Raw genomic sequence first — 24953 nt, forward strand, 5'->3', positions numbered from 1 at the left:
TCACTGAAGTACCACGCGAGAAAATGTAGAACCTACATTTAGAACAGTTGGGGTGTATTCAGAGTAGCGTTTTACAAAGCGACATTTTGGTTTAGCCTCTTGAAAATGGAAGCTATGGGAGCCCCTGGCCAAATTGTGTGTCATCCAGCTACAAGATATTTGCAAGAAAAATTAGACTTACCGACCCTACATCTATTGAAAGAGGAATGAGGCAAGGTTATCCATTATTACTCATCTGGTTCTGCATTTTCAATGATGTGTTGGATAGTAGCTTCAAGTATTTCTAAAAATATTACAATATTCCTTTTGGGAGACGAGAATTGTGTTGCTGAGAATCATAGCGTAGATTCTCTGGGGGCAGCCGGGGCCCGATTCTCCGGTGTACAGATGCAATATGCAAGGTACCTTGCCACAAGCGAGGACTCGGAAAATGTGCCCTCTAGTGCACTTCATTCATCATTAACCTATCTTTTCTCTACAGATGCTGACCTGCACTCTATTTCCAGCATTGTGTTTAGCATGTTTATTTCTTTTTACATTATATATGAAATGTTACTCTACATGGGAGATAAAAAAAATTTAACAGTATGTTATGGCATATCAGTATCTCTGGTGACATTTAAAATCTATTTACACTAATTATGAATATTTCATGAATTAAGCACCAACAATCCCACTCCAATTTACATGCGTGTTTCAAGAATTTAAATCAAAACAAAGTATCTTGTGTGTATTTTGGCATGATTTAAAAGTCAGTAAACAGCTCAGAGGAATATTTTCAAGAGAAAATAACTACAAAGTTTCACAGGAGAATATTTCTATTTGCTCAAATTTGCTAAACTCAGGCTTTTCAGGTTAATAGAGCTGGTAATGTGCAGTGAATATGGACACTTCAAATTAATTACTTTTCATATTGCCTTATTATATCAGTACTCCAAATATATTTTGCTAATTGTCAGCTTGTTCATCCCAGAAAAGTATTTAAATTGATTTCCGTGCGACAATGCAATTTTCTTGCAGGATAGCAATTGCCATGCTACAGAACCATGTCTCATGCATTAAAAAAGATTGAAGAGTTAAAAAAAGGGAATATTGATGCATACCAACCAAATGTTTCCAAGAAGGTATTTATTCTGTAGATGTGAAGAATATTGATCATGCCCACAGAAAAGAAACTTCATGCCAACAAAAAATAAAATCTGGAAGGAAGAATTTAAAGGAGTTCAAAACCTCAAGCTGGGTGCGCTTTGTTTTATTGGGTTTATCATCAGTCATGGTATGTTTTGGGGATAACAATGCCACCAAATGTAGTACAATAATGGAAATAATACATGTTCACTCACTGAATTACTTGCTTGTAAAAGCAGTAGCAGTGTTACTGAAATTCAGTAGACCATAATGTGTATGTCAAATTTGGCATTATGTCCTCTTGAACTGGAAAAATATTCAATATAATTGTAGGTTTTCTTCTTCCAAATGATTTGTCAAGACAATGAAACATTTAACTTCTATCAAGGATATCACTTGTCATTTAAAACTTTATAACCAGCTGCCTTTCAATGACTAGAATCTTTTAATCTGGTGGGGGGGGGGGGGGGGGGGGAGAGAAAGAGCAGGAAACAGAGCAGGAAGTAATGGAAGGTCAGAATATCTTCAGAATAATGAGCTGGAGGAGTTTCTGCATCTGCCTCCTCCCCTACCTGCCCCAAAGCAAGCCATCATCCAGCCATAATTCAATGGTGTCAACAGGGTTGGACTACAACTGTAGCTTCATACGCACTCATCACAGACAGCACAATTATCACAAATGCCTCAAATATAAAAATATTTTACATTTTATTGTACATAAACAAGTTTTTGAATACAAGTGTGCACATACTTGACAGTGAAAAAAGCTTCAACACTTGAATCACTCTCTGGTAACTTGTGCAGCCCCAGTAAAATACTTGGAAATGCAAACACTAATCTTTTGTATTTCAACTTAATTATGCTATGCTTTAAATCAGAAAGAACAGTTACATAGATGTGACTGATTTTTGATGTCTGAGCTATAGTTGATAAAGCCAAAATAAATGGCACTAACATTTAAAATAACCATCCACTTTGTTATTCTAAGTACCGTAAATGGTTTTCTTAAACTACAAAATAAATTGAGATTTATCCAAATTGCTGAGTTATTAGAAATGCTCAAGAGCCCTTTCAACAATATTTACACTGCAAAATTAAAATATAAAGACCCAATGGTTCATTTTGTTTCTGTATTGATTCCATACTTTTCCTTGAGAATTTTCAGTTGCTCTTCCTTTTTCTTTGTATCCATTTTTTGGAATGCCTATAAAAAAAATACATTTGTAGAACAAATGCTAAAATGAAGATCAGTGTGAAAACCACAAAAATAGCCAGACTTCTAAGCTACAGATTTACAAATGTGCATTTATGTCAATGGAAAATAGGAGTTACCAATTCTTCAAGTATTTAAAGTATTTAAGGTTTCAAAGGTCATTAGCCACAAATGTACACCTGGAAGAATTTACAGGACCAAGATTTCCTAAAAGCCTTGGACCCATGTTGCACTTTTTAAGCAAGGCAAAGAGTCAGCCATTGTAGCCTGCTCTAATGTACAATTGTTTGTGGATCCCTTATTAAGAATTAGATACTGTAGAATACAAGCCTTGCTAGAAAACTTCAAATTGTCCCCACCTCACCATGAACTAGATTCCTTTGCTTTCCCTGGCCATTCTCAGGCTGAACTAGAATATTGAAATCTTGGCACCCCGAGCAGATTTAAACTACACATGCATTGCCAAGACCACTTCCAGCTCTACATCACTGCACACCCCCACGCCTACCTCAGTTCTTCTGCTCCTGAAACTCTCATGCATGGCTTAATCACCTCCAGACGTGACTACCTCATGCGCTTCTTGTTCCACTCGCTTATAAACTCCAACTTGTCCAAAACTCTGCCTATCTGGTCCCACCCCAATTGCTGTACTCACTTCCTGTCCCCCTAAATTTAAAATCCTAACTTTGTTCTATAAATCCCTACATAGCTTTGCTCTATACTATCTCTACAATCTCCTCCAGTGCTATATTCCTTCACATACAGTCCATTCCTCGGACTCCAGCAACCTGTGTAATTGCCCTCCCCTTTCATCCTCCATTACAGCAGAGCCTTTTAAGCCACCTCGTATTCTTTGGAACTTCCTCTCGAAATCTGTCTCTACCACTTCAAAAACCTCAAAACCCATCACCTCAACAAAGCTTTGGATCACCCCTTCTAATCTCTTTCCTGGCTGAGTGTCTGTTTTCCATACTGCCATTCATGAAGTGCCTTGGATTTTTAAGCATTCAAGGCATATATAATTGCGAGTTGTTGATGTATCCATTCCTGTATTGATTATAACAGCAGAAAACGCTGGAAAAACTCAGCAGGCCAGGCAACATCCGTGGAGAGAGAAACAGAGTCAACGTTTCGAGTCGAAACCCTTCTTCAGAACTGAGAGAAAAGGCAAGAAATGAAACAAAAGGCAGTTTGGGGGCTGGGAAATGGGGGAGGGGGATGAATGAAGAGACATTAAGAGATATTCAAGGCGAGACGAGATGGTAATAGGACAGGTAAAGAAACAAAGGATGGCTCTAGATGAAGTGTGAAATGCGCTGACAGTGAAAGACAGCTGCCATGTGGGAGAGAAAAAAAAAGGAAAAGGCACAAACCAAAAATGTGGATAAAAAATATTAAAAAATAATAGGGGCCGAGGTTATGATCTGAAATTGTTGAACTCGAGAGAGTCCGGAAGGCTGTAAAGTGCCTGATCAGAAGATGAGGTGCTGTTCCTCGAATTTTGGAGTCCATTATTAAGGAGACAGTAACAGGACATTTGGATAATCATAATTTAATAGGACAAAGTCAGCATGGTTTTACGAAGGGGAAGTCATGTTTGACAAATTTGCTGGAGTTCTTTGAGGAAGTAACATATAGGGTGGATAAAGGGGAAACCAGTGGACGTAATGTATTTAGACTTCCAAAAGGCATTAGACAAGGTGCCACACAAAAGATTATTGCTTAAGATAAAAAAATCACAGGATTGGGGGTAATATTCTGGCATGGATAAGAGGATTGGCTATCTAACAGAAGGCAGAGAGTTGGGATAAATGGTTCATTCTCAGACTGGCAATCAGTAACTAGTGGTGTTCCGCAGGGGTCAGTGCTGGGTCCCCAACTCTTTACAATCTATATTAACGATTTGGAGGAGGGGACCGAGTGTAACATATCAAAGTTTGCAGATGATACTAAGATGGGAGGGAAAGTAGTGAGTGGACATAAAAAACCTGCAAGGGGACATCGACAGGCTAAGTAAGTGGGCAGAGATTTGGCAGATGGAATACAATACTGGAAAGTGTGAGGTTATGCACTTTGGCAGGAAAAATCGTAGAGCAAGTTATTATCTTAATGGCAAGAAACTGGAAAGTACTGTAGTACAAAGGGATCTGGGGGTCCTGGTGCACGAAACTCAAAAGGTTAGTATGCAGGTGCAGCAAGTGATTAAGAAGGCCAATGGAATGTTGGCTTTCATTGCTAGGGGGATAGAATATAAAAATAGGGAGGTATTGCTTCAGTTGTACAAGGTATTGGTGAGACTGCACCTGGAATACTGCGTACAGTTTTGGTGTCCATACTTAAGAAAGGACATACTTGCTCTCGAGTCAGTACAAAGAAGGTTCACTCGGTTAATCCCGGAGATGAGGGGATGGACATATGAGGAGAGGTTGAGTAGATTGGGACTCTACTCATTGGAGTTCAGAAGAATGAGAGGCGATCTTATTGAAACATATAAGATTGTGAAGGGGTTGGATCGGGTGGATGTGGGGAAGATGTTCCCGATGATGGGTGAAACTAGAACTAGGGGGCATAGTCTTAGAATAAGGGGCTGCTCTTTCAAAACTGAGATGAGGAGGAACTACTTCACTCAGAGGGTGGTAGGTCCATGGAATATGCTGCCCCAAAAAGCTGTAGAAGCTACATTACATAAATTTAAAACAGAAACAGACAGTTTCCTAGAAGTAAAGGGAATTAAGGGTTACGGGGAGCGGGCAGGAATTTGGACATGAGTCTAGGTTCGGATCGGTCATGGCCCTGTGGGTAGCGGAGCGGGCCCAGGGGCCGTGTAGCCTGATCCTGCTCCTATTTCGTGTGTCTAATTCTGTTAGATTCAGGAGATGGTTCTGTGATAGTGGATTGGCGGTTAGGATCAGATCAGCCATGATCTTATTGAATGGCGGAGCAGGCTCGAGGGGCCGATTGGCCTACTCCTGCTCCTATTTCTTATGTTCTTATGTTTACGGTGAGCTTCCGTGGAACAATGCAAGAGGCCGCAGACGGTGAGGTCTGAGTGTGAATGGAGCGGTGAATTAAAATGACAGGCGACCGGAAAGCTCGGGGGTCACCCTTACAGACTGAACGGAGGTGTTCCGCAAAGCGGTCATCCAATCTGCGTTTGGTCTCCCCAATGTAGAGGAGACCACATCGTGAGCAGCGAATACAGTATACTAGATTGCAAGGAGTACAAGTAAATTGCTGTTTCACCTGGAAGGGGTGTTTGGGGCCCTGGACAGTGGGAAGGGGGGGGGGGGGGGGGGGGGGAGGTATATGGGCAGGTGTTGCATCTCCTGCGCTTGCACGGGAAGGTGCCGGGCGAAGGGGAAGGGGTGCTGGGGGTGATAGAGGAGTGGACTAGGGTGTCTTGGAGGGAGCGGTCCCTACGGAATGCTGAAAGGGGAGGGGAAGATGCGTTTGGTGGTGGGATCACGTTGGAGGTGGCGGAAATGGCGGAGGATGATGCGTTGAATGTGGAGGCTGGTAGGGTGAAAGGTGAGGACAAGGGGAGGGAGGGGCAGGGGTGGGGGTGAGGGCAGAAGTGCGGGAGATAGAACGGACCTGGTCGAGGGCCGTGTCAACCACAGTAGAGGGGAATCCTCGGTTGAGGAAAAAGGAAGACACGTCAGAAGCACTGGTGTGGAAGGTGGCATCGTCGGAGCAGATGCGGCGGAGACGGAGAAACTGGGAGAACGGAATAGAGTCCTTACAGGAGGCGGGGTGGAAGGAAGTGTAGTCCAGGTAGCCATGGGAGTCAGTGGGCTTGTAGTGAATGTTGGTCAATAACCTATCCCCAGAGATGGAGACGGAGAAGTCGAGGAAGGGAAGGGAAGAGTCGGAGATGGGCCATGTGAAGATTAGGGAAGGGTGGAAATTGGAGGCAAAGTGAATGAAATTGTCTAATTCAGGGCGAGAGCAGGAAACGGCACCGATAGTCATCAATGTACCGGAAAAAAAGAGGTGAGGGAGGGGACCCGAGTAGGACTGGGACAAAGTGTTCCACATATCCCACGAAAAGGCAGGCATAGCTAGGACCCATGCGGGTACCCATAGCAACACCTTTAATTTGGAGGAAATGAGTGGAGTCAAAGGAGAAGTTGTTCAATGTGAGAACAAGTTCAGCCAGGCGGAGGAGGGTGGTGGAGGATGGGGACTGGTTGGGCCTCTGTTCAAGGATGAAGCGGAGCGCCCTCAGGCCACCCTGGTGGGGGATGGAGGTGTAGAGGGATTGTACGTCCATGGTGAAAAGGAGGCGGTTGGGGCCAGGAAACTGGAAACTGTTAAAGTGACGGAGGGCGTCAGAAGAGTCGCGGATGTAGGTGGGAAGGCACTGGACAAGGGGAGAAAAGATAGGAAGAGATAAGTTCCGTGGGGCAAGAACAGTCTGAAACGATGGGCCTGTATTGATTATATCCATCACACTGCACTTTAAAATTGTGAGCCAAGTACTGAAACACTTACCCTGTTTGCATTGTAGTATAAAACCACGAGGTATCTGTTGCACACATTGAATCCAGATAAATGGTCACAAGCATTCTTGGCATCAAAAATGTCTTCATACACCACATATGCAGTTCCTCTCGTCTCAGGTGTATTTCCACTGCAATAAATTTAAGAGTTATTTACGCAAATTCAAGATTGTTAAAATTACATTGTTTAATAAGTTTCATTAATAGTTTATTCTAGCAATTAATGTGCAGAATTGGCATTACTGTATTACAGAAAGCACTACTTCACAGAGGGTAATGGAAATCTGGAACACTCTCCCACCAAAAAGTTGTTGAGGCTCGGTCAATTGAAAATTTCAAAACTGATTTTTGTTAGGCGAGTGTGTTAAGGGTTACGGAAGCAAGGCAGATAGATGGAGTGAAGGTACAGACTGAATGGTGGAACAAGCTCAAGGAGCTGAATGGCCTACTCCTGTTCCTATATACAGCATTTTTAAATCTCTCAGTTAGAACCATTAAAGAAATTCCAAAATTAAAGAAATTACAAATTTCAGTAAAAGTATGTGTTCTTTTATATAAGAGATGCCTGCAATTTATCTAGTGAGCTTAGGAATCAGCAATATATCAAGCAACAGTCAACTTCTCTTAATACTAGGTTTGAATTTGAACCATACCAATCATGTTAAAGTTGACATCAACGAGTAGGATAAAGGATATCACTGCCCTACTGACAGACAGCCAAAGTCCCATTACATTTAGTGGTAGCAGGGGACTTCTCCCCGGTGTCCTGGCCAATGTTTATCCCTCAAGCAACGTCACTAAAAAAAACATTTTATCTGGTTTGTGTGCAAATTGGCTGTTGTGTTTTCTACATTACAACAGTAACTACACTTCAAAAGTACTTAATTGACTGTAAAGCTCTTTGGGACATCCTGAGGTCATGCAAGTCTTTCTTTCTTAGCAGTGAGCAGCTTAATTTCTTCATTCATATACTGGCATGCTCATATATAATTTTAGTTTAAAAAAAAAACTTTTGGTTTTCATGTAGTGACAGCTTTCAGCAACAATGGATCTTCTGCAATATTAGACTTTACCAAGGTATTTGGCCTTAAAATAGTTGCATCTTCAGGACCAAACCAACACAAAGACTCTAGTAAGAAATAGAAATAAGAAAGCAACTGGCACAGCTGAAACGTTGACTATTTCTCTCTCCACGGATGTTGCCTGGCCTGCTGAGTTTTTCCAGCATTTTCTGTTATATGGGCACATCTTGTTTAGACCAGTGTACCGGAAACACAAAGATCACTTTGATCTCCCTTCTTTTGCTCCAAACTTGTGTACTTCTACACATGTTGAGTCATTAAGCTGTCCATGTCTTTTTTTAGAACAATTCAGAGACCACACTGACTGCTGATGACATTCTCTGCATTCCTCGGTGATACACATTTAGAAACTATTGACTCCCATTTCCCTGGCTGCTATTTCAGACTGAACCCAGTGGTGCTAAACAATAGTGCCCCATTCAACCCGGAGCTCAGCCTTTTATGCCACATCCCATCTTTCACTGAAACCAGATTATTTCATCTCAAACATGTTTGACTTATAACCCAGCCTCCCTTCCACCATTATTGAAACTCATACAATCACCTCAAGGACTCTTCCTTAAATGTCAGTGTCATTTCTACCCATTACAAATTTCAGCTCATCCAGAACACGGTTTGTACCCTCATCACCTTGACATGTATGCTCAAGCTGTCAGGAGATGCATCAACACCAGATTCATCAGCCGCACTCACAAGACAGTCCAGAATGTCACCCGAGCACAACGCAACGCCATCCACGCTCTCAAGACCAACCGCAACATCGTCATCAAACCAGCAGACAAAGGAGGCGCCATCGTCATACAGAACAGAACGGACTATTGCAAAGTATACCGACAACTGGACAACCAGGAACACTACAGTTACCCGCAGATCGACCAAACACACCCACCAACTCAACAGACTGATCCAGACCTTCAAAGCATCCTACATGCTCTCATCCCACGTGGGAGACTTCTACTGCCTCCCAAAGATACACAAAGCCAACATACCCGGACATCCTATCGCATCAGGCAACGGAACCCTGTGTGAGAACCTCTCTGGATATGTCGAGGGCATCCTGAAACCCATCGTACAGGGAACCCCCAGCTTCTGTCGCGACACTACAGACTTCTTACAGAAACTCAGCACCCACGGACCAGTTGAACCAGGAACACTCCTCGCCACGATGGACGTCTCGGCACTCTACACCAGTATCCCCCACGATGACGGCATCGCTGCGACAGCCTCAGTACTCAACACCAACAACAGCCAAACTCATCCGCTTCATCCTTGACCACAATGTCTTCACCTTCGACAACCAGTTCTTTACCCAAACACACGGAACAGCCATGGTGACCAAATTCGCACTCCAATACGCAAACATCTTCATGCACAAGTTCGAGCAAGACTTCTTCGCTGCACAGGATCTCCAACCAACGCTATACACCAGATACATAGACGACATTTTCTTCCTATGGACCCACGGCGAAGAATCACTGAAAAGACTACACGATAACATCAACGAGTTCCATCCCACCATCAAACTCACCATGGACTACTCCTCAGAATCGGTTTCATTCTTGGACACACGAATCTCCATCAAAGACGGACACCTCAGCACTTCACTCTACCGCAAGCCCACGGACAACCTCACGATGCTTCACTTCTCCAGCTTCCACCCTAACCACGTTAAAGAAGCCATCCCCTATGGACAAGCCCTGCGAATACACAGGATCTGCTCAGAGGAGGAGGAACGCGATGGACACCTACAGACACTGAAAGACGCCCGCGTAAGAACGGGATATGATGCTCGACTTGTCGATCGACAGTTCCAACGGGCCACAGCGAAAAATCGCACCGACCTCCTCAGAAGACAAACACGGGACACAACCAACAGAGTACCCTTCGTCGTCCAGTACTTCCCCGGAGCGGAGAAACTACGCCATGTTCTTCGCAGCCTTCAACATGTCATCGATGACGACGAACACCTCGCTAAGGCCATCCCCACGCCTCCACTACTTGCTTTCAAACAGCCGCCTAGCCTCAAACAGACCATTGTTCGCAGCAAATTACCCAGCTTTCAGGAGAACAGCGACCACGACACCACACAACCCTGCCACGGCAACCTCTGCAAGACATGCCAGATCATCAACACAGATACCATCATCACACGTGAGGACACCACCCACATGGTACATACTCATGTGACTCGGCCAACGTTGTCTACCTCATACGTTGCAGGAAAGGATGCCCCGGAGCATGGTACATCAGCGAGACCATGCAGACACTGCGACAACGGATGAATGGACACCGCGCAACAATCACCAGGCAGGAGTGTTCCCTCCCAGTCGGGGAACACTTCAGCAGTCAAGGACATTCAGCCTCCGATCTTCGGGTAAGCATTCTCCAAGGCGGCCTTCGAGACACGACAACGCAAAATCGTCGAGCAGAAACTGATAGCCAAGTTCCGCACCCATGAGGACGGCCTCAACCGAGATCTTGGGTTCATGTCACGCTACATGTAACCCCACCTGACGCAGGGTCATCCAGACTCGAGTCGACATTGGCTTGTTCTCTCTACACAGATGCGGCCGGACCTGCTGTGATTTCCAGCGGAAAAAAAAATAAATGTTTTTTGTGTTTTTTTGTTTTTCATACAGACCCCAGCATCTGCAATATTTGACCCCTTGTGACCCCACCTCATTGTTCTTTGATGTAATGTTTTCCTGACTGACCTGTTTGGACACCATTCACACCTTTGATTGCTGTGATTATCTCTCTGCCGAGGTGTGATAAATGGCAGTTGGCAAGATTACCTGTAAACATCTGACATTATTCTCTGACTATATAAGCTGTGTCTTTATGCATTTCTCCACTTCACCTGACGAAGGAGCAGCGCTCCAAAAGCTTGTGATTTCAAATAAAGCTGTTGGACTATAACCTGGTGTTGTGTGACTTCTTACATTTGTCCACCCCAGTCCAACTCTGGCATCTCCACACCACACCTTAATCCTGGTCAAGCGCCACTGGCTCTCTGTTGTTAGAAATTAGGGATACCTAAAAATATACGAATAATACTGTTTAAATGATTGTATTAGAGCTCGAGACAAGGGGTTAATGTATAAGTTATGTTGCACTGTGACTGCGTAAGTTTCGGTTTCCTAGAAGCTTGTATTTGAATTTGAGATAAGTGTTTTTAGTTAGATTAGATGATCTATAACACCCCAACACAGGGGCCCACAGCGTGGCCTTGCCCTTCCAGGCTAGCTGTCTGTAAGTTAGGGTTTTGACTTTGTTGATCTAGCCAATGAAGGCCCAAACTATGTTTCTTCCATTATTACTAATAACGATATTATAATAGAGGCCAGTGTCGGGAGGAGCAGAGAGCAGCGGTACAGTGAGTACTTAAACTCACTTTCGCGGGCTTTTTTTTTTTCCCCCCGAGGCTTACCAATCTCAGACTGGCGGCGACGTTCCAGAGCCAAGTCACGATTCAAAAAGTGACACGGGCAAGAGGAAGCAGCTGACTGGGTGAGTACAGCCAGGTGAGTATTTATACTACTCTATAGTTTAACAGTTAAGATTAATAGTTTATAAAATTTAGAAGGTCTTAATTTTTGTGGTTATAGTTTCTACGGTCTCTGTTGTGTATCGGGGAGTGCTAGTAACCAAGGGCCCTCGAGTATATCATTTAATTGTAGTGTAATTAGTGGTATTGATTTGATTTAATTTAATTAAAGGGTAAGTCATGGCAGGACAGCTCGGCCCCGTGGCATGCTCCTCCTGCGCTATGTGGGAAATCAGGGACACTTCCTGTGTCCCTGACGACCAGGTGTGCGGGAAGTGTATCCAGCTGCAGCTACTGACAGACTGCATTGCGGCGCTGGAGCTGCGAACGGATACGTACTGGAGCATTCGCGATGCTGAGGACATCGTGGATAGCACGTTTAGGGAGTTGGTCATACTGCAGTTAAAGGCTGCACAGGCAGGAAGGGAATGGGTTACCACCAGGCAGAGTAGTAGGCGCAGGCAGGTAGTGTAGGGGTCCCCTGTGGCCATCCCCCTCTCAAACAGATATACCACTTTGGATATTGTTGAGGGAGATGGCTTATCGGGGGAAGGCAGCAGCAGCCAGCTTCCTGGCACCATGGGTGGTTCTGCTGCACAGGACGGGAGGAAAAAGAGTGGGAGAGCTATAGTGATAGGGGATTCTATTGTAAGGGGAATAGATAGGCGTTTCAGAGGCAGCAAACGAGGCTCCAGGATGGTATGTTGCCTCCCTGGTGAAAGGGTCAAGGATGTCTCGGGGCGGCTGCAGGGCATTCTGGAGGGGGAGGGTGAACAACCAGTTGTCGTGGTGCATATCGTTACCAATAATTTAGGTAAAAAACGAGATGAGGTCCTAAAAGTTGAATATAGGGAGTTAGGATGTAAATTAAAATATATGACCTCAAAAGGTAGTAATCTCAGGATTGCTACCAGTGCCACATGCTAGTCAGAGTAGATAGAAGGATATTTCAGATGAATACGTGGCTAGAGGAATGGTGCAAGGGGGAGGGATTCAAATTCCTGGGACATTGGAACCGGTTCTGGTGGAGTTGGGACCAGTACTAACTGGAGGGTTTGCACCTGGGCAGGACCGGGACTGATGTCTTAGGGGGAGTGTTTGCTAGTGCTGTTGGGGAGGGTTTAAACTAAAATAGCAGGGGGTTGGGAACCTGTGCAGGGAGACAGAGGAAAGGGAAGCAAGGATAGAAACAAAAGACAAGGGGAAAAGCAAAAGTGGAAGGCAGAGAAATCAAGGGTGTAAATCAAACAGGGCTACAGTAAATAATAATTCTAAAAGGACCAAAAAAGTGTTAAAAAAACATGCCTGATGGCTTTGTGTCTTAATGCGAGCAGCATTCGTAATAAGGTGGATGAATTAGCTTTGCAAATAGATGTAAACGGATATGATGTAATTGGAATTACGGAGGCATGGCTCCAGGGTAACCAAGGCTGGGAATGCAACATCCAGGGGTATTCAATATTCAGGAAGGACAGGAAAAAAGGAAAAGGAGGTGGGGTAACATTGCTGGTTAAAGAGGAGATTAACACAATAGTAAAGAAGGGCATTAGCTCTGATGATGTGGAATCTGTATGGGTAGAGCTGAGAAATACCATGGGGCAGAAAACGTTAGTGGGAGTTGTATACAGAACTCCAAACAGTAATGCGGAGGTTGGGGATGGCATTAAATGGGAAATTAGAGACGCGTAATAAGGGTACAGCAGTTATCATGGGTGACTTTAATCTACATACAGATTGGGCTAACCAAATTAGTAACGATACTGTGGAGGAGGAATTCCTAGAGTGTATACGGGATGGTTTCCTGGACCAATATGTCGAGGAACCAAATAGAGATCAGGCCATCTTAGGCTGAGTATTATTGTGGTAAACCACTGTTATTGTTGTTCGCCGTTGTTGTTGCACTGTTGTATCTATGCATGCCTCAGCTGGTTCCGCCCCTGGCTCCACCCACATGCCCATGTATAAAGGTGACTGCTCTGCAGCCCCCTGCCTTCTTGGAAACCAGTCAACCACGAGAGGCATGCTCTGTTCTTTGTTAATAAAAGCCTTTTACTTACTCTCCTAACTCTCCGTCTTTTATGAGTAATTAATAGCGCATCAATTTTATTAACAAAAACAAAATGTCAGCACCAAACGCTGAGCAGCAAGCGCTGTTGCATGCCCTCAGACCAACATGCCTGGACCTAGACCCTCAAGAGGCGGGTTCGTCTACCAAGTTCGCACAATGGCTGCGTTGCTTCGAAGCTTACCTGGAAGCCTCAGCCGTGACACTAGATGGAAACAAACAAAAAATCCTTGCCTCCAAGGTGGGCCACCAAGTCTACACGCTCATCCAGGATGCGACTACCTACGCGGCGGCTATCGATCTGCTAAAAGGACAATACACACGCCCGGTAAATACGGTTTATGCCAGACACCTCCTGAGATCCCGCAAACAGCAGTCCGGGGAATCGGTGGAGGCATTCCTACGGGCACTACAGATACTCGGCCGAGCCTGCGATTGTAAAGAGGTATCGGCCGCGACACACACGGAGGGACTTATCCGAGATGCTTTCGTTGCGGGCCTCAAGTCCGACTACTCCCGGCAGAGACTGCTGGAGAAGGGCGAAATCGACCTGAAGAAGGCAGCGTCCCTCGCGCTCTCGCTAGACGCAGCCCACCGGAATATGGACGCATTCTCCCCTAACCGCTCCGCACCGTGGACGCCACAACCTTGGGTCATGGGACCGCCACCCCCGGCACCAACTGCTGCAGCGATGTCCAAGGGCCCGAAATGTTACTTTTGTGGCCAGGCAAAACACCCCAGAGCACGCTGCCCGGCGAAAAACGCTACCTGCTCTGGCTGCGGGAAGAAAGGACACTATGTCAGCGCCTGCAAAGGTAAAACCGCTAACGCCAGCAGCGCCGCGTGTGAACCGTGGGGGCAGCCATCTTGTCCGCCATCTTGGACACCTCCAGCCGCGTGGGGATCATGGGCGCAGGCATTTTGTCCGCCATCTTGGACGCCTCCAACTCCAATCGCGGGTGACCCGGACTCAACCACCGCCTCGTCTGACGACCACAGCGACTCGCTCGACCATACGCTGGCCTCCGTGACGCTGGACCAATCTCTCCCTCACCAACTGTCCAGGTCCATGATGGACATTACGGTAAACGCCGCGCCACTACCTGCCTTTTGGACAGCGGGAGCACGGAGAGCTTTATCCACCCAGACACGGTGCGCAGTTACTCTCTCCCGGTCCTGCCAACGCGCCATTGGATCTCTATGGCTTCCAAATCCCATTCAGCAGACGTCGGTGGCTACTGTGTAGTGACCCTTTCAGTAAGGGGCACAGAATACAAAAATTTTAAACTTCTTGTCCTGCCCCATCTCTACACCGCCGTTCTACTGGGGTTGGATTTTCAGTGCCACCTTAAAAGTGTCACATTAGCGTACGGCGGAACCCTCCCCCCACTCTGTCTGCAGCCAGCAGCTTTTAAATCGCCCGCCACGCACCATTTGCAGCCTCTCCACGCTTAAAGTCCCCCCCCCCCCCCCCCTGTTCGCTAACCTCACCCACGACTGTAAGCCCATCGCTACCAAAAGCGGGCAGTACAGTGCCGGGGATAGGAGCTTCATTAAATCCGAAGTAGCAAGACTCCTGAAGGAAGGGATTATTGAGGGTAGCGCTAGCCCATGGCGAGCACAACTGGTGGTAGTGAAGACTGGCGAAAAACAGCACCTAGTTATTGACTACAGCCAGACGATCAATCGCTACACCCAGCTAGATGCATACCCACTCCCCCGCATATCTGACATGGTCAATCAGATAGCACAATACCGGGTGTTCTCGACGATTGATCTGAAGTCGGCATACCACCAGCTCCCCATCAGGGCTGAGGACCGCCAGTACACAGCTTTTGAAGCTGACGGTCGTCTCTACCACTTCCTCCGAGTCCCCTTCGGCGTCACCAACGGGGTTTCGGTCTTCCAAAGGGAGATGGACCGAATGGTTGACCAGAACGCGCTGCAGGCCACCTTCCCCTATCTAGACAACGTCACCATCTCCGGCCACGACCAGCAGGACCATGACGTTAACCTAGAGAAATTCCTCCGTACGGCCCAGCGGCTGAATCTAACATACAAGGACAAATGTATGTTTCGCACCACGCGCCTCGCCATTCTTGGCTGCGTAGTGGAGAACGGAGTCATCGGCCCCGACAGAATGCGCCCCCTTATGGAGCTCCCCCTCCCCCACTGCCAAAAAGCACTGAAGAGATGCCTAGGGTTTTTCTCTTACTATGCTCAGTGGGTGCCCAACTATGCGGACAAAGCCAGACCCCTCATCAAGTCCACCTCCTTCCCCCTGACAGCAGAGGCATGTGCAGCCTTCACTCTCATAAAAAGAGATATTGCGAAGGCCACAATGCACGCAGTGGATGAGTCCATCCCTTTCCAAGTGGAGAGCGACGCATCCGACTTCGCCCTAGCTGCAACCCTTAACCAGGCGGGGAGACCCATGGCCTTTTTCTCAAGGACTCTCCAGGGCCCCGAGATTCGACACTCCTCTGTCGAAAAGGAGGCCCAGGCCATTGTGGAAGCGGTGCGACATTGGAGGCATTACCTGGCCGGAAAACAATTTACCCTGCTCACTGACCAGCGTTCAGTAGCTTTTATGTTTAACAATAAGCAGAGGGGCAAAATCAAGAACGACAAGATCTTGAGGTGGAGAATTGAACTCTCCACCTACAATTACGATATCTTGTACCGGCCCGGGAAACTCAATGAGCCCCCAGATGCCCTATCACGTGGTACATACACCAACACGCAGGTTGATAGACTGCAGACCCTCCACAATGACCTCTGCCACCCGGGGGTCACCAGGTTCTTCCATTTCATCAAATCCCGTAACCTGCCCTACTCCATCGAGGAGGTCAGGACCATGACCAGGAACTGCCAAATCTGTGCCGAGTGCAAACCGCATTTTTATAGGCCAGACAGAGCAAGCCTGATCAAGGCCACTCGCCCCTTCGAGCGCCTGAGCGTCGATTTTAAAGGGCCCCTCCCCTCCTCTGATCGCAACGTGTACTTCCTCAACATAATTGATGAGTACTCCTGTTTCCCGTTTGCCATCCCTTTCCCAGACATGACCAGTACCACGGTCATTAAATGTCTGAATGACCTTTTCGCCTTGTTCGGCTTCCCTAGCTATATCCATAGCGACCGGGGCTCATCCTTTATGAGCGACGAACTCCGTCAGTACCTGCTCACGAGAGGTATTGCTACAAGCAGAACCACCAGCTACAACCCCCGGGGTAACGGCCAGGTGGAATGAGAGAACGCGACGGTTTGGAAAGCCGTCCTCTTAAACTTAAAATCTAAGGGCCTTCCGACCTCTCGCTGGCAAGAGGTCCTCCCTGCGGCGCTCCACTCCATTTGGTCACTGCTTTGTACGGCCACAAATGCCACCCCCCATGAAAAAATGTTCACTTTCCCCAGGAAGTCCACATCGGGGACCTCGCTACCGACATGGCTGACGTCTCCAGGACCCGTCCTACTGCGGAAGCATGGGAGGTCCCATAAAATGGACCCCCTGGTCGAGAGGATGAGCCTCCTCCACGCCAACCCCCAGTATGCTTACGTGGCGTACCCGGACGGACGGGAGGACACAGTCTCCATACGAGACCTCGCACCTACGGGTGCCCCTGAAACACTACCATTGCCATCCACCACTACCCACAACCCAACCCCTGTAGACGGCATGCCGCAGCCCCAGGACCCATCATTGACCACCCAACCACTCAATGAGACGCCAGATTCAACGTTGGATGCTGCACCATCACCGCCGCCACCACGACGATCAGGACGGCATACAAGGCCACCTGATAGACTTACTTACACGAACCTTTAGTACACTTCACCCCGCCGGACTCAATTTTAAACAAGGGGTGAATGTGGTAAACCACTGTTATTGTTGTTCACCGTTGTTGTTGTTGCACACTGTTGTATCTATGCATGCCTCAGCTGGCTCCGCCCCTGGCTCCACCCACATGCCCAGGTATAAAAGGTGACTGCTCTGCAGCCCCCTGCCTTCTTGGAAACCAGTCAACCATGAGAGGCATGCTCTGTTCTTTGTTAATAAAAGCCTTTTAGTTACTCTCCTAACTCTCCGTCTTTTATGAGTAATTAATAGCGCATCAATTATGTAATGAGAAAGGATTAATTAGCAATCTTGTTGTGCGAGACCCCTTGGGGAGGAGCGATCATATGATCGAATTCCTCATTAAAATGGAGAGTGAAATAGTTGACTCAGAGACTAGGGTCCTGAACTTAAAAAAAGGATACTACGATGGTATGAGGCACGAGTTGGCTAGGAAGGATTGGGGAACGTTACTTAAAGGGTTGACAGTGGATAGGCAATGGTAAACATTTAAAGATCGCATGGATGAACTACAGAATTGGTTCACCCGTTTGGTATAAAAATAAAACAAAAAAGGTGACTGAACTGTGGCAAACAAGGGAAATTAGGGCTAGCATAAGATCCAAGGAGAGGACATATAAATTGGCCAGAAAAAGCAGCAAACTTGAGGATTGGAAGCAGTTTAGGATTCTGCAAAGGAGGACAAAGGGATTAATTAAGAGAGGGAAAATAGAATGAGAGTAAGCTTGCAGGGAACATAAAAACTGACTGTAAAAGCTTCTATAGATATGTGAAGAAAAAAAAAGAGTGGCGAAGTCAAGCATAGGTCCTTTGCAGTCAGAGTCTAAGGAATTTATAATGGGGAACAAAGAAATGGCAGACCAGTTAAATACACACTTTGGTTCTGTTTTCACAAAGGAGGACACAAATAACCTTCCAGAGATTTCGGGGAACATAGGGTCTAATGAGAGGGAGGAATTGAATGAAATCAGTGATGGGCCTTCAATAACCACAAAACTAGAAGTTATAGACTTAAACAAGTTGGCTTTTAATCACTAAGATCAGAGCTAACATCTCAACACGCCGACTGGTTCACAGGAATGAGTCATACAGATCCTGGGATCTTTATGTAAGAGAAGTCAGGGGCGGAGCCAAGAGCCAAGACCTGGAACCTCCCAGGTTAGTCGGGAAAGAGGAAGTGAAACTATACACAGTGGGGGAGGGTAATATACAGGAGTGCAAAACGAATACAGGATCAAGACAAACAGATTTCATTACAATCAGTATTTGTTGGGGAATGGTGTTAGGGAAATTGACGGGATTGAAGGCCAATAAATCCCCAGGGCCTGATAATCTACATCCTAGGGTACTTAAGGAAGTGGCCCTAGAAATAGTAGATGCATTGCTGGTCATCTTCCAAAATTCTATAGACTCTGGAATAGTTCCCATGAATTGGAGGGTAGCTAATGTAACCCCACTGTTTAAAAAAGGTGGTAGAGGGGAAAACGGGGAATTATAGACCAGTAAGCCTGACATCGGTAGTGGGGAAAATGCTAGAGTCCATTATAAAAGATGTAATAGCAGAGCACTTGGAAAACAGTGACGGATCGGACAAAGTCAACATGGATTTACAAAAGGTAAATCATGCTTGACTAATCTACTGGAATTTTTTGAGGATGTAACTGGTAGAATAGATAAGGGAGAACCAGTGGATGTGGTGTATTTGGACTTTCAGAAGGCTTTCGATAAGGTCCCGCAAAAGAGATTGGCGTGCAAAGTTAAAGCACATGGGATTGGGGGTAAGGTACTGACTTGGATAGAGAACTGGTCGACAGACAGGAAGCAAAGAGTTGGAATAAACGGGTCTTTTTCCGAGTGGCAGGCAGTGACTAGTGGGGTACCGCAGGGATCGGTGTTCGGACCCCAGTTATTCACAATATATATTAATGATCTAGACGAGGAAACTGGATGTAATATCTCCAAGTTTGCAGATGACACAAAGCTGGGTGGGCGTGTGTGCTGTGAGGAGGATGCAGAGAAACTCCAGTATGATTTGGACAGGTTGGGTGATTGGGCAGATGCAGTATAATGTGGATAAATGCGAAGTTATCCACCTTGGTGGGAAAAACAGGAAGATTATTATCTGAACGGCAATAGATTGGGAAAAGGGGAGGTGCAACGAGACCTGGGTGTCCTTGTGCACCAGTCGCTGAAGTTAAGTATGCAGGTGCAGCAGGCGGTTAGGAAGGCAAATGGTATGTTGGCCTTCATAGCGAGAGGATTAGAGTACAGGAGCAAGGATGTCTTGCTGCAGTTGTACAGGGCCTTGGTGAGACCACATCTTGAGTATTGTGTGCAGTTTTGGTCGCCTTATCTGAGGAAGGATGTTTTTGCCATGGAGTGCAGCGAAGATTCACCAGATTGATACCTGGGATTGCAGGAATGAAGTATGAAGAAAGATTGGGTCAATTAGGCTTATATTTGCTAGTGTTTAGAAGAATGAGAGGGGATCTCATTGAAACTTATAAAATTCTAACAGGGCAGCACGGTGGCATAGTGGTTAGCACTGTTGCTTCACAGCGCCAGGGACCCGGGTTCAAATCCGGCCTCGGGTGACTGTGCAAACTCCACACAGACAGTCACCCCGTGTTTGCGTGGGTTTACTCCGGGTGCTCCGGTTTCCTCCCACAGTCCAAAGATGTGCAGGTTAGGTTGATTGGCTATGATAAATTGACCCTTAGTGTTAGGGGGATTAAATACGTGGGGTTACAGGGATAGGGTGGGATATGTGTTGGTGTAGGGATTACGGGGATCGGGTGGGATATGTGTCAGTGCAGGCTCGATGGGCCGAAATGGCCTCTATCTGCACTGTGGGGTTTCTGTGAATCTGTGAATCTGTGACTAGATGCAGGATGTTCCCGATGGCAGGGGAGTCCAGAACCAGGGGTCACAGTCTACGGGGTAAGCCATTTAGGACTGAGATGAGGAGGAATTTCTTCACCCAGAGAGTGGTGAACCTATGGAATTCTCTACCACAGAAGGCAGTTGAGGCCAACTTATTAAATATATTCAAGAAGGAGTCAGATATATTTCTTAAGGCTAAAGGGATCAAGTGATATGGGGAGAAAGCAGGGACAAGGTACTGAATTTGGATGATCAGCCATGATCGCATTAAATGGCGGAACAGGCTCGAGGGGCCAAATGGCCTACTCCTGCTCCTATCTTCTATGTTTTTATGTAATGCTAAGGTAGGAACTGGAGTTCATTTAACAGAATTGCTTGCCAATATGTCTAAGTTAACCAGTGTGTAAGAATAGAATAGAATTTAATGATTCATTTCATGGTACGTACAACAGTCTGATAATGAATTGAAAGAGTTAGGTTGTACGGCTGGCTGCCTGCATGGACAGCTTTGAACATAAACAACTGATAATAAGCAGTTACGAACAATGAGTCCTCTAATTGAAGGCGTCTGAAGGCCAAGCTTGGTTCAGACCGAGAGGAGGGGGGGGAACAAGAATGGATGAGATAAGAGACTATAGCTTTGGAAGGAAAGGGGCGGATGAGATAAGGGGAAGAGAGTCCTCAGAATGCTGTAATGCCATGATTGGTCAATTACAGAAAGCATGTGTAATGGCTGTGAGAAGATCCCTGACAGGTGAGAGATAACAGGAGGGTTGACCATTTGTCCATAGTTTAGACAAAGAACTTGACATGCCATTGGGTACCTTGGTTTAAGGGGAACCTCTATAGGTTAAATGGTCCTGTCCATATTCTACCCCAAGCCCACCCCAAAAAAGAGAATAAAAGGAAGACCCAAAGAGCCCTTAGCACAGACGGTGGAGTAAAGAGCTCCCAAGAGTGTGTAACACTCTTGGCAGTTCTAGGAGAGAGGAGAGGGAGAAAGGCCGTAAGCCGAAGAGCTGTTCGCGCATGCCAGCCGTCTGTCCGATTGGGTCCGGTACCAGCTACTTGTCACGGTCGTATGTTTTTTGCTGTATAACTAATGTGTTATATTCTGTCCTAACCTCTGATTAAACACAATATACCCATCATATTGGTTTGCACTCCATCCTGATTATTTGAATGACCAGAGATAAGTTAATCTCTACACTGTATCCCAGTGAATGATCTTCAAATCCATCCAAAACTTCCTCCACTTTAGCTGGGTGATATCCTACAGGCTTGCTTGCAACCTCTGCTCCAGATTCCAGATGACTGCTTGTTCCCTATTCCCGCTACATTACCATATTCAGTTATTAAGTCCATACCCTCTGAATTCTCTCCCCAAACCACTTTGCTACCTCTCCTTCCCAATCTTCAAAAATCTCAAGACTGATCCCTTCAATGGTGTTTGACCTTGTCCCTCTTCCAATTCCTTCTTTTCCAGTTTGGTGTCTACTTCTCTGCCTTGTAAAGTACTCAAACATTCTTCAAATGAGTACATAAATGCAAGTTGTTGTAAATACAATTTTCTTCTGAATTTCATGAGATTACTTTTCCAATCTAACCATCACAATATTCTTTTGGATCTCAGAAAAACATCTGGCTAACAAGAGCCTATGTGCTCTCTTCAGTCTCTTCTAGCGCTGCTGCCACTTGCACTTCCTCCACCAAGTCATAGAAAATATTGAATGACAGTAACAGGCCAAATAGACCTATGATTTAACTGAGCCAGAAAACACCAAGAAGATATCACAGAGACTTAAAAATGTTAACGTAGAATAAAACACCAGGGGGGGAGGGAGGGGGGAGGGGGAGGGGTGGCCAGAGGAGGCAACTTCATAACATGTACGATACTTCAATAGAAGTGCAAAACAAAAAAAAGCCGATGCAGAAAATATTCCAACACTTTGGGAAAGAAGTAACTCTCCACCTCAATCAACCTTCTCACATCTCTAGAGCATGCTCTGCCATATTAGCTTAAAAAAAGAAAAAGACTTGCATTCATATAGTGCCTTTCTTGAACTCAGGACGTCCCAAAGCATTTTACAGCCAATCAAGCGTACTCACTGTTGTATTGCAAGAAACCCGGCAGCCAATTTGATGCACAGCAAGGTAGCACAAACAGCAATGTGATAATGAGCAGATAATCTGTTTTAGTGATGTTGACTGAGGGATAAATATTGGCCAGGATACCAGGAGAATTCCCCTGCTCTTCTTTGAAATAATACCACCAGATCTTTTACGTCCACCCGAGAGGGGCCTCAGTTTAACACCTCATCTGATCCAAAAGACAGCACCTCCAACACTGCAGCACCTCCTCAGTATGGCACTGAAGGATCAACCTAGGTTTTGTGCTTAGTCTCTGGAGTAAGTCACTACCTTCTAACTCAGAAGCAAGAGTGCTACCAACTGAGCCAGAGCTGACACACAACTAGCTTTGCTATTCCATCTTTGGGTATCCTCAAGGCTCTCAGGAAGATTTGCTTAACTGACAAATTATGGGCAGTTTTGTGCCGTCTTCCGTTTGTTGCTCAGAAGCCAAGAGTAGTACTGACAAACCTCATCCTCCAGAAGCAGCAGCTCTGGTGCAAATGTCAAAAGAAACTGGAACTTAAGTTCAGGTCTCCTAATCAGTAAACACAATTCCTTATTATTGCTGCTGGCCCACCTAATAGCATATTTGCCACCCTCTGTAAATGTGCCATTGGGAGGCATGATGGCAACTGCAATCAAAAAAAACTTTCAATTAGAAGACAAATTCTATCAGAAATATCATAGTACTTACACTCTGATTTGCCGGATTGGTCCATACTTCCCAAATATATCATACATTTCTTCTGCCGTTATTTTGTACGGCAAATTTCTTATATACAAGATGCGGTTTACTTCAGGAGGCAAACGAATCTGAAATAGGAAAATAAATTAATGGTTCTGAAATAGCAGTGTCTTCGACGGCGTACTCTTAGAGTACGCTTCCGACCCACCTGCATCCCTGGGACTTTATGTTACCGTACGCCTGCAGGCCTGAGACCACAACTCTTTGCCTGGAGGTAAATTTGTAAATGTTTTGCGGGTCGGAGACCTACTCCGGAGGTACGCCCCCGACCATAATTTCTGGACCTTCGTTAACAACCTACCTCCAGGCGTTCAGGTGCCAAGAGCTGCTGGCACTTTCTGGAGGTGTCCAAGTTACTTCACCGCCGCCTGGCACTCGCCGTTGACCAGCCCTTGATAGTACCATCAACTGTCATCATGGTAGTAGGTTTTAACAGCAGGCCTGACCTAACCTGACCTGGCGATCGCAACAGGGTCAATATTAAGAGTGCAAAAAGGAACCACCAACAGACAGTAGTACATTGGGAGAACACCGCTGTTAGGCACTGTTGCCAGTCATGTGGCGGGCAGGCTCAGGTGAGACAACTGTTAAAAGCCCATCGGGCAGAAAGAGCCACTGGGTGAAAACCTGCCGGGAAGAGGAGCTGTGGCACCTGAGGTTCACCCGCTGGGGTCTCGGGCCAGCACCACAGCTGGGGACACGGGGCACCGTCATTCGTACACCGGCAGGCAGGGGGCGCGGGCGGTTCCAGGATGGAGTGAGGCCCAGTGGGACAGGCCGCTCATTAAATCACGGGGCGCCCGCCGCCCCTGTGTAAGCGCCGACGCGCCAAACGGACGAGAGACCACGAGGTCCAACAGACAACCCGGTCCGTGCGGGTAGGAACGGCCGTCACTCACATTGGCCCTTTTCGCCGCTTGCATCGCCATCCTGACTGCTCCTGTTTTGGCTCCTCGGAAGCGTTGGAGAAAAACAAGCCGAACGGAAGCTCGCCGCGATTCAACAGGAAGTGAGGCAACACTTACTTGCGCCGTGACATCACAGCGCTCGATCACGTGTGTGCTGGAGGAGCCCGGGGGCGGGCAGACCGGGGTGGGGGGATCGGTGCCTGGAGGCAGGCGGGCGGAGGGTTGTGCTCGGGATATCTGTGCCCGGGGCAGGCAGGCGGGGGGGATCTGTGCCCGGGGGCAGGCGGGCAGGCGGATCTGTGCCCGGGGGCAGGCAGGCGGGGGGGATCTGTGCCCGGGGGCAGGCAGGCGGGCGGGGGGATCTGTGCCCGTGGGCAGGTGGGGGGAGGTGTGTGCCTGGGGGCAGGCAGACCCTGGGCAGGAGATTAGTGTACCCAGGGCACTGGGTGTGCCCGGGTCAGACCGGGGGTGTATCTGGGGCAGGCAGAGTGTGTGCCCGGGGCAGACGGTGTTCCTTCAGCAGGGGTTGTACCCGGGGCAGGGGGTGGACCCGGGGCAGACAGGGTCTCCCTGGGGCAGGGGGTGGGTGTACGCGGGGCAGGCTGGGGGTGTACCCCGGGGTAGTGGGTGTACTCAGGGCAGTGGGGGTACTCGGAGCAGGGTATGTACCCGAGGCAGGCGGTGTTCCTTGAGCAGGGGTGTACCCGGGGCAGGCAGGCGGGGTGTACCCGGGGCAGGCAGGCGGGGTGTACCCGCGCAGGCAGTGGGTGTACCCGGGGCAGGCAGGGAGTGTACTCGGGTCAGGAAGGGGGTGGGTGTACCCGGGGCAGGGTGTGTACCCAGGGCAGGGTGTGTACTCGGGGCAGGCAGTGGGTGTACCCGGGGCAGGGT

At 47.1% G+C, this 24953-nt stretch overlaps 1 protein-coding gene across 1 annotated transcript; it reads right to left on the minus strand.

Annotated features, from left to right (window-relative positions):
- Nucleotides 1–1819: 1819 nt before the first annotated feature.
- sf3b6 (splicing factor 3b, subunit 6) lies at nt 1820–24171 on the minus strand. The gene is made up of 4 exons (XM_085996803.1): nt 24054–24171; nt 23104–23222; nt 6836–6974; nt 1820–2332 (listed from the first exon to the last, which is right to left on the minus strand). The coding sequence occupies exons 1-4, from the start codon at nt 24081–24083 to the stop codon at nt 2246–2248; spliced, it is 375 nt and encodes a 124-aa protein (XP_085852929.1). The 5' UTR covers nt 24084–24171; the 3' UTR covers nt 1820–2245.
- Nucleotides 24172–24953: the final 782 nt, after the last annotated feature.

This window comes from Somniosus microcephalus, chromosome 9, assembly GCF_052327205.1.
Source record: "Somniosus microcephalus isolate GS21.2 chromosome 9, FLI_Smic_1.0, whole genome shotgun sequence".
In the NCBI taxonomy this organism is placed as follows: domain Eukaryota; kingdom Metazoa; phylum Chordata; class Chondrichthyes; order Squaliformes; family Somniosidae; genus Somniosus; species Somniosus microcephalus.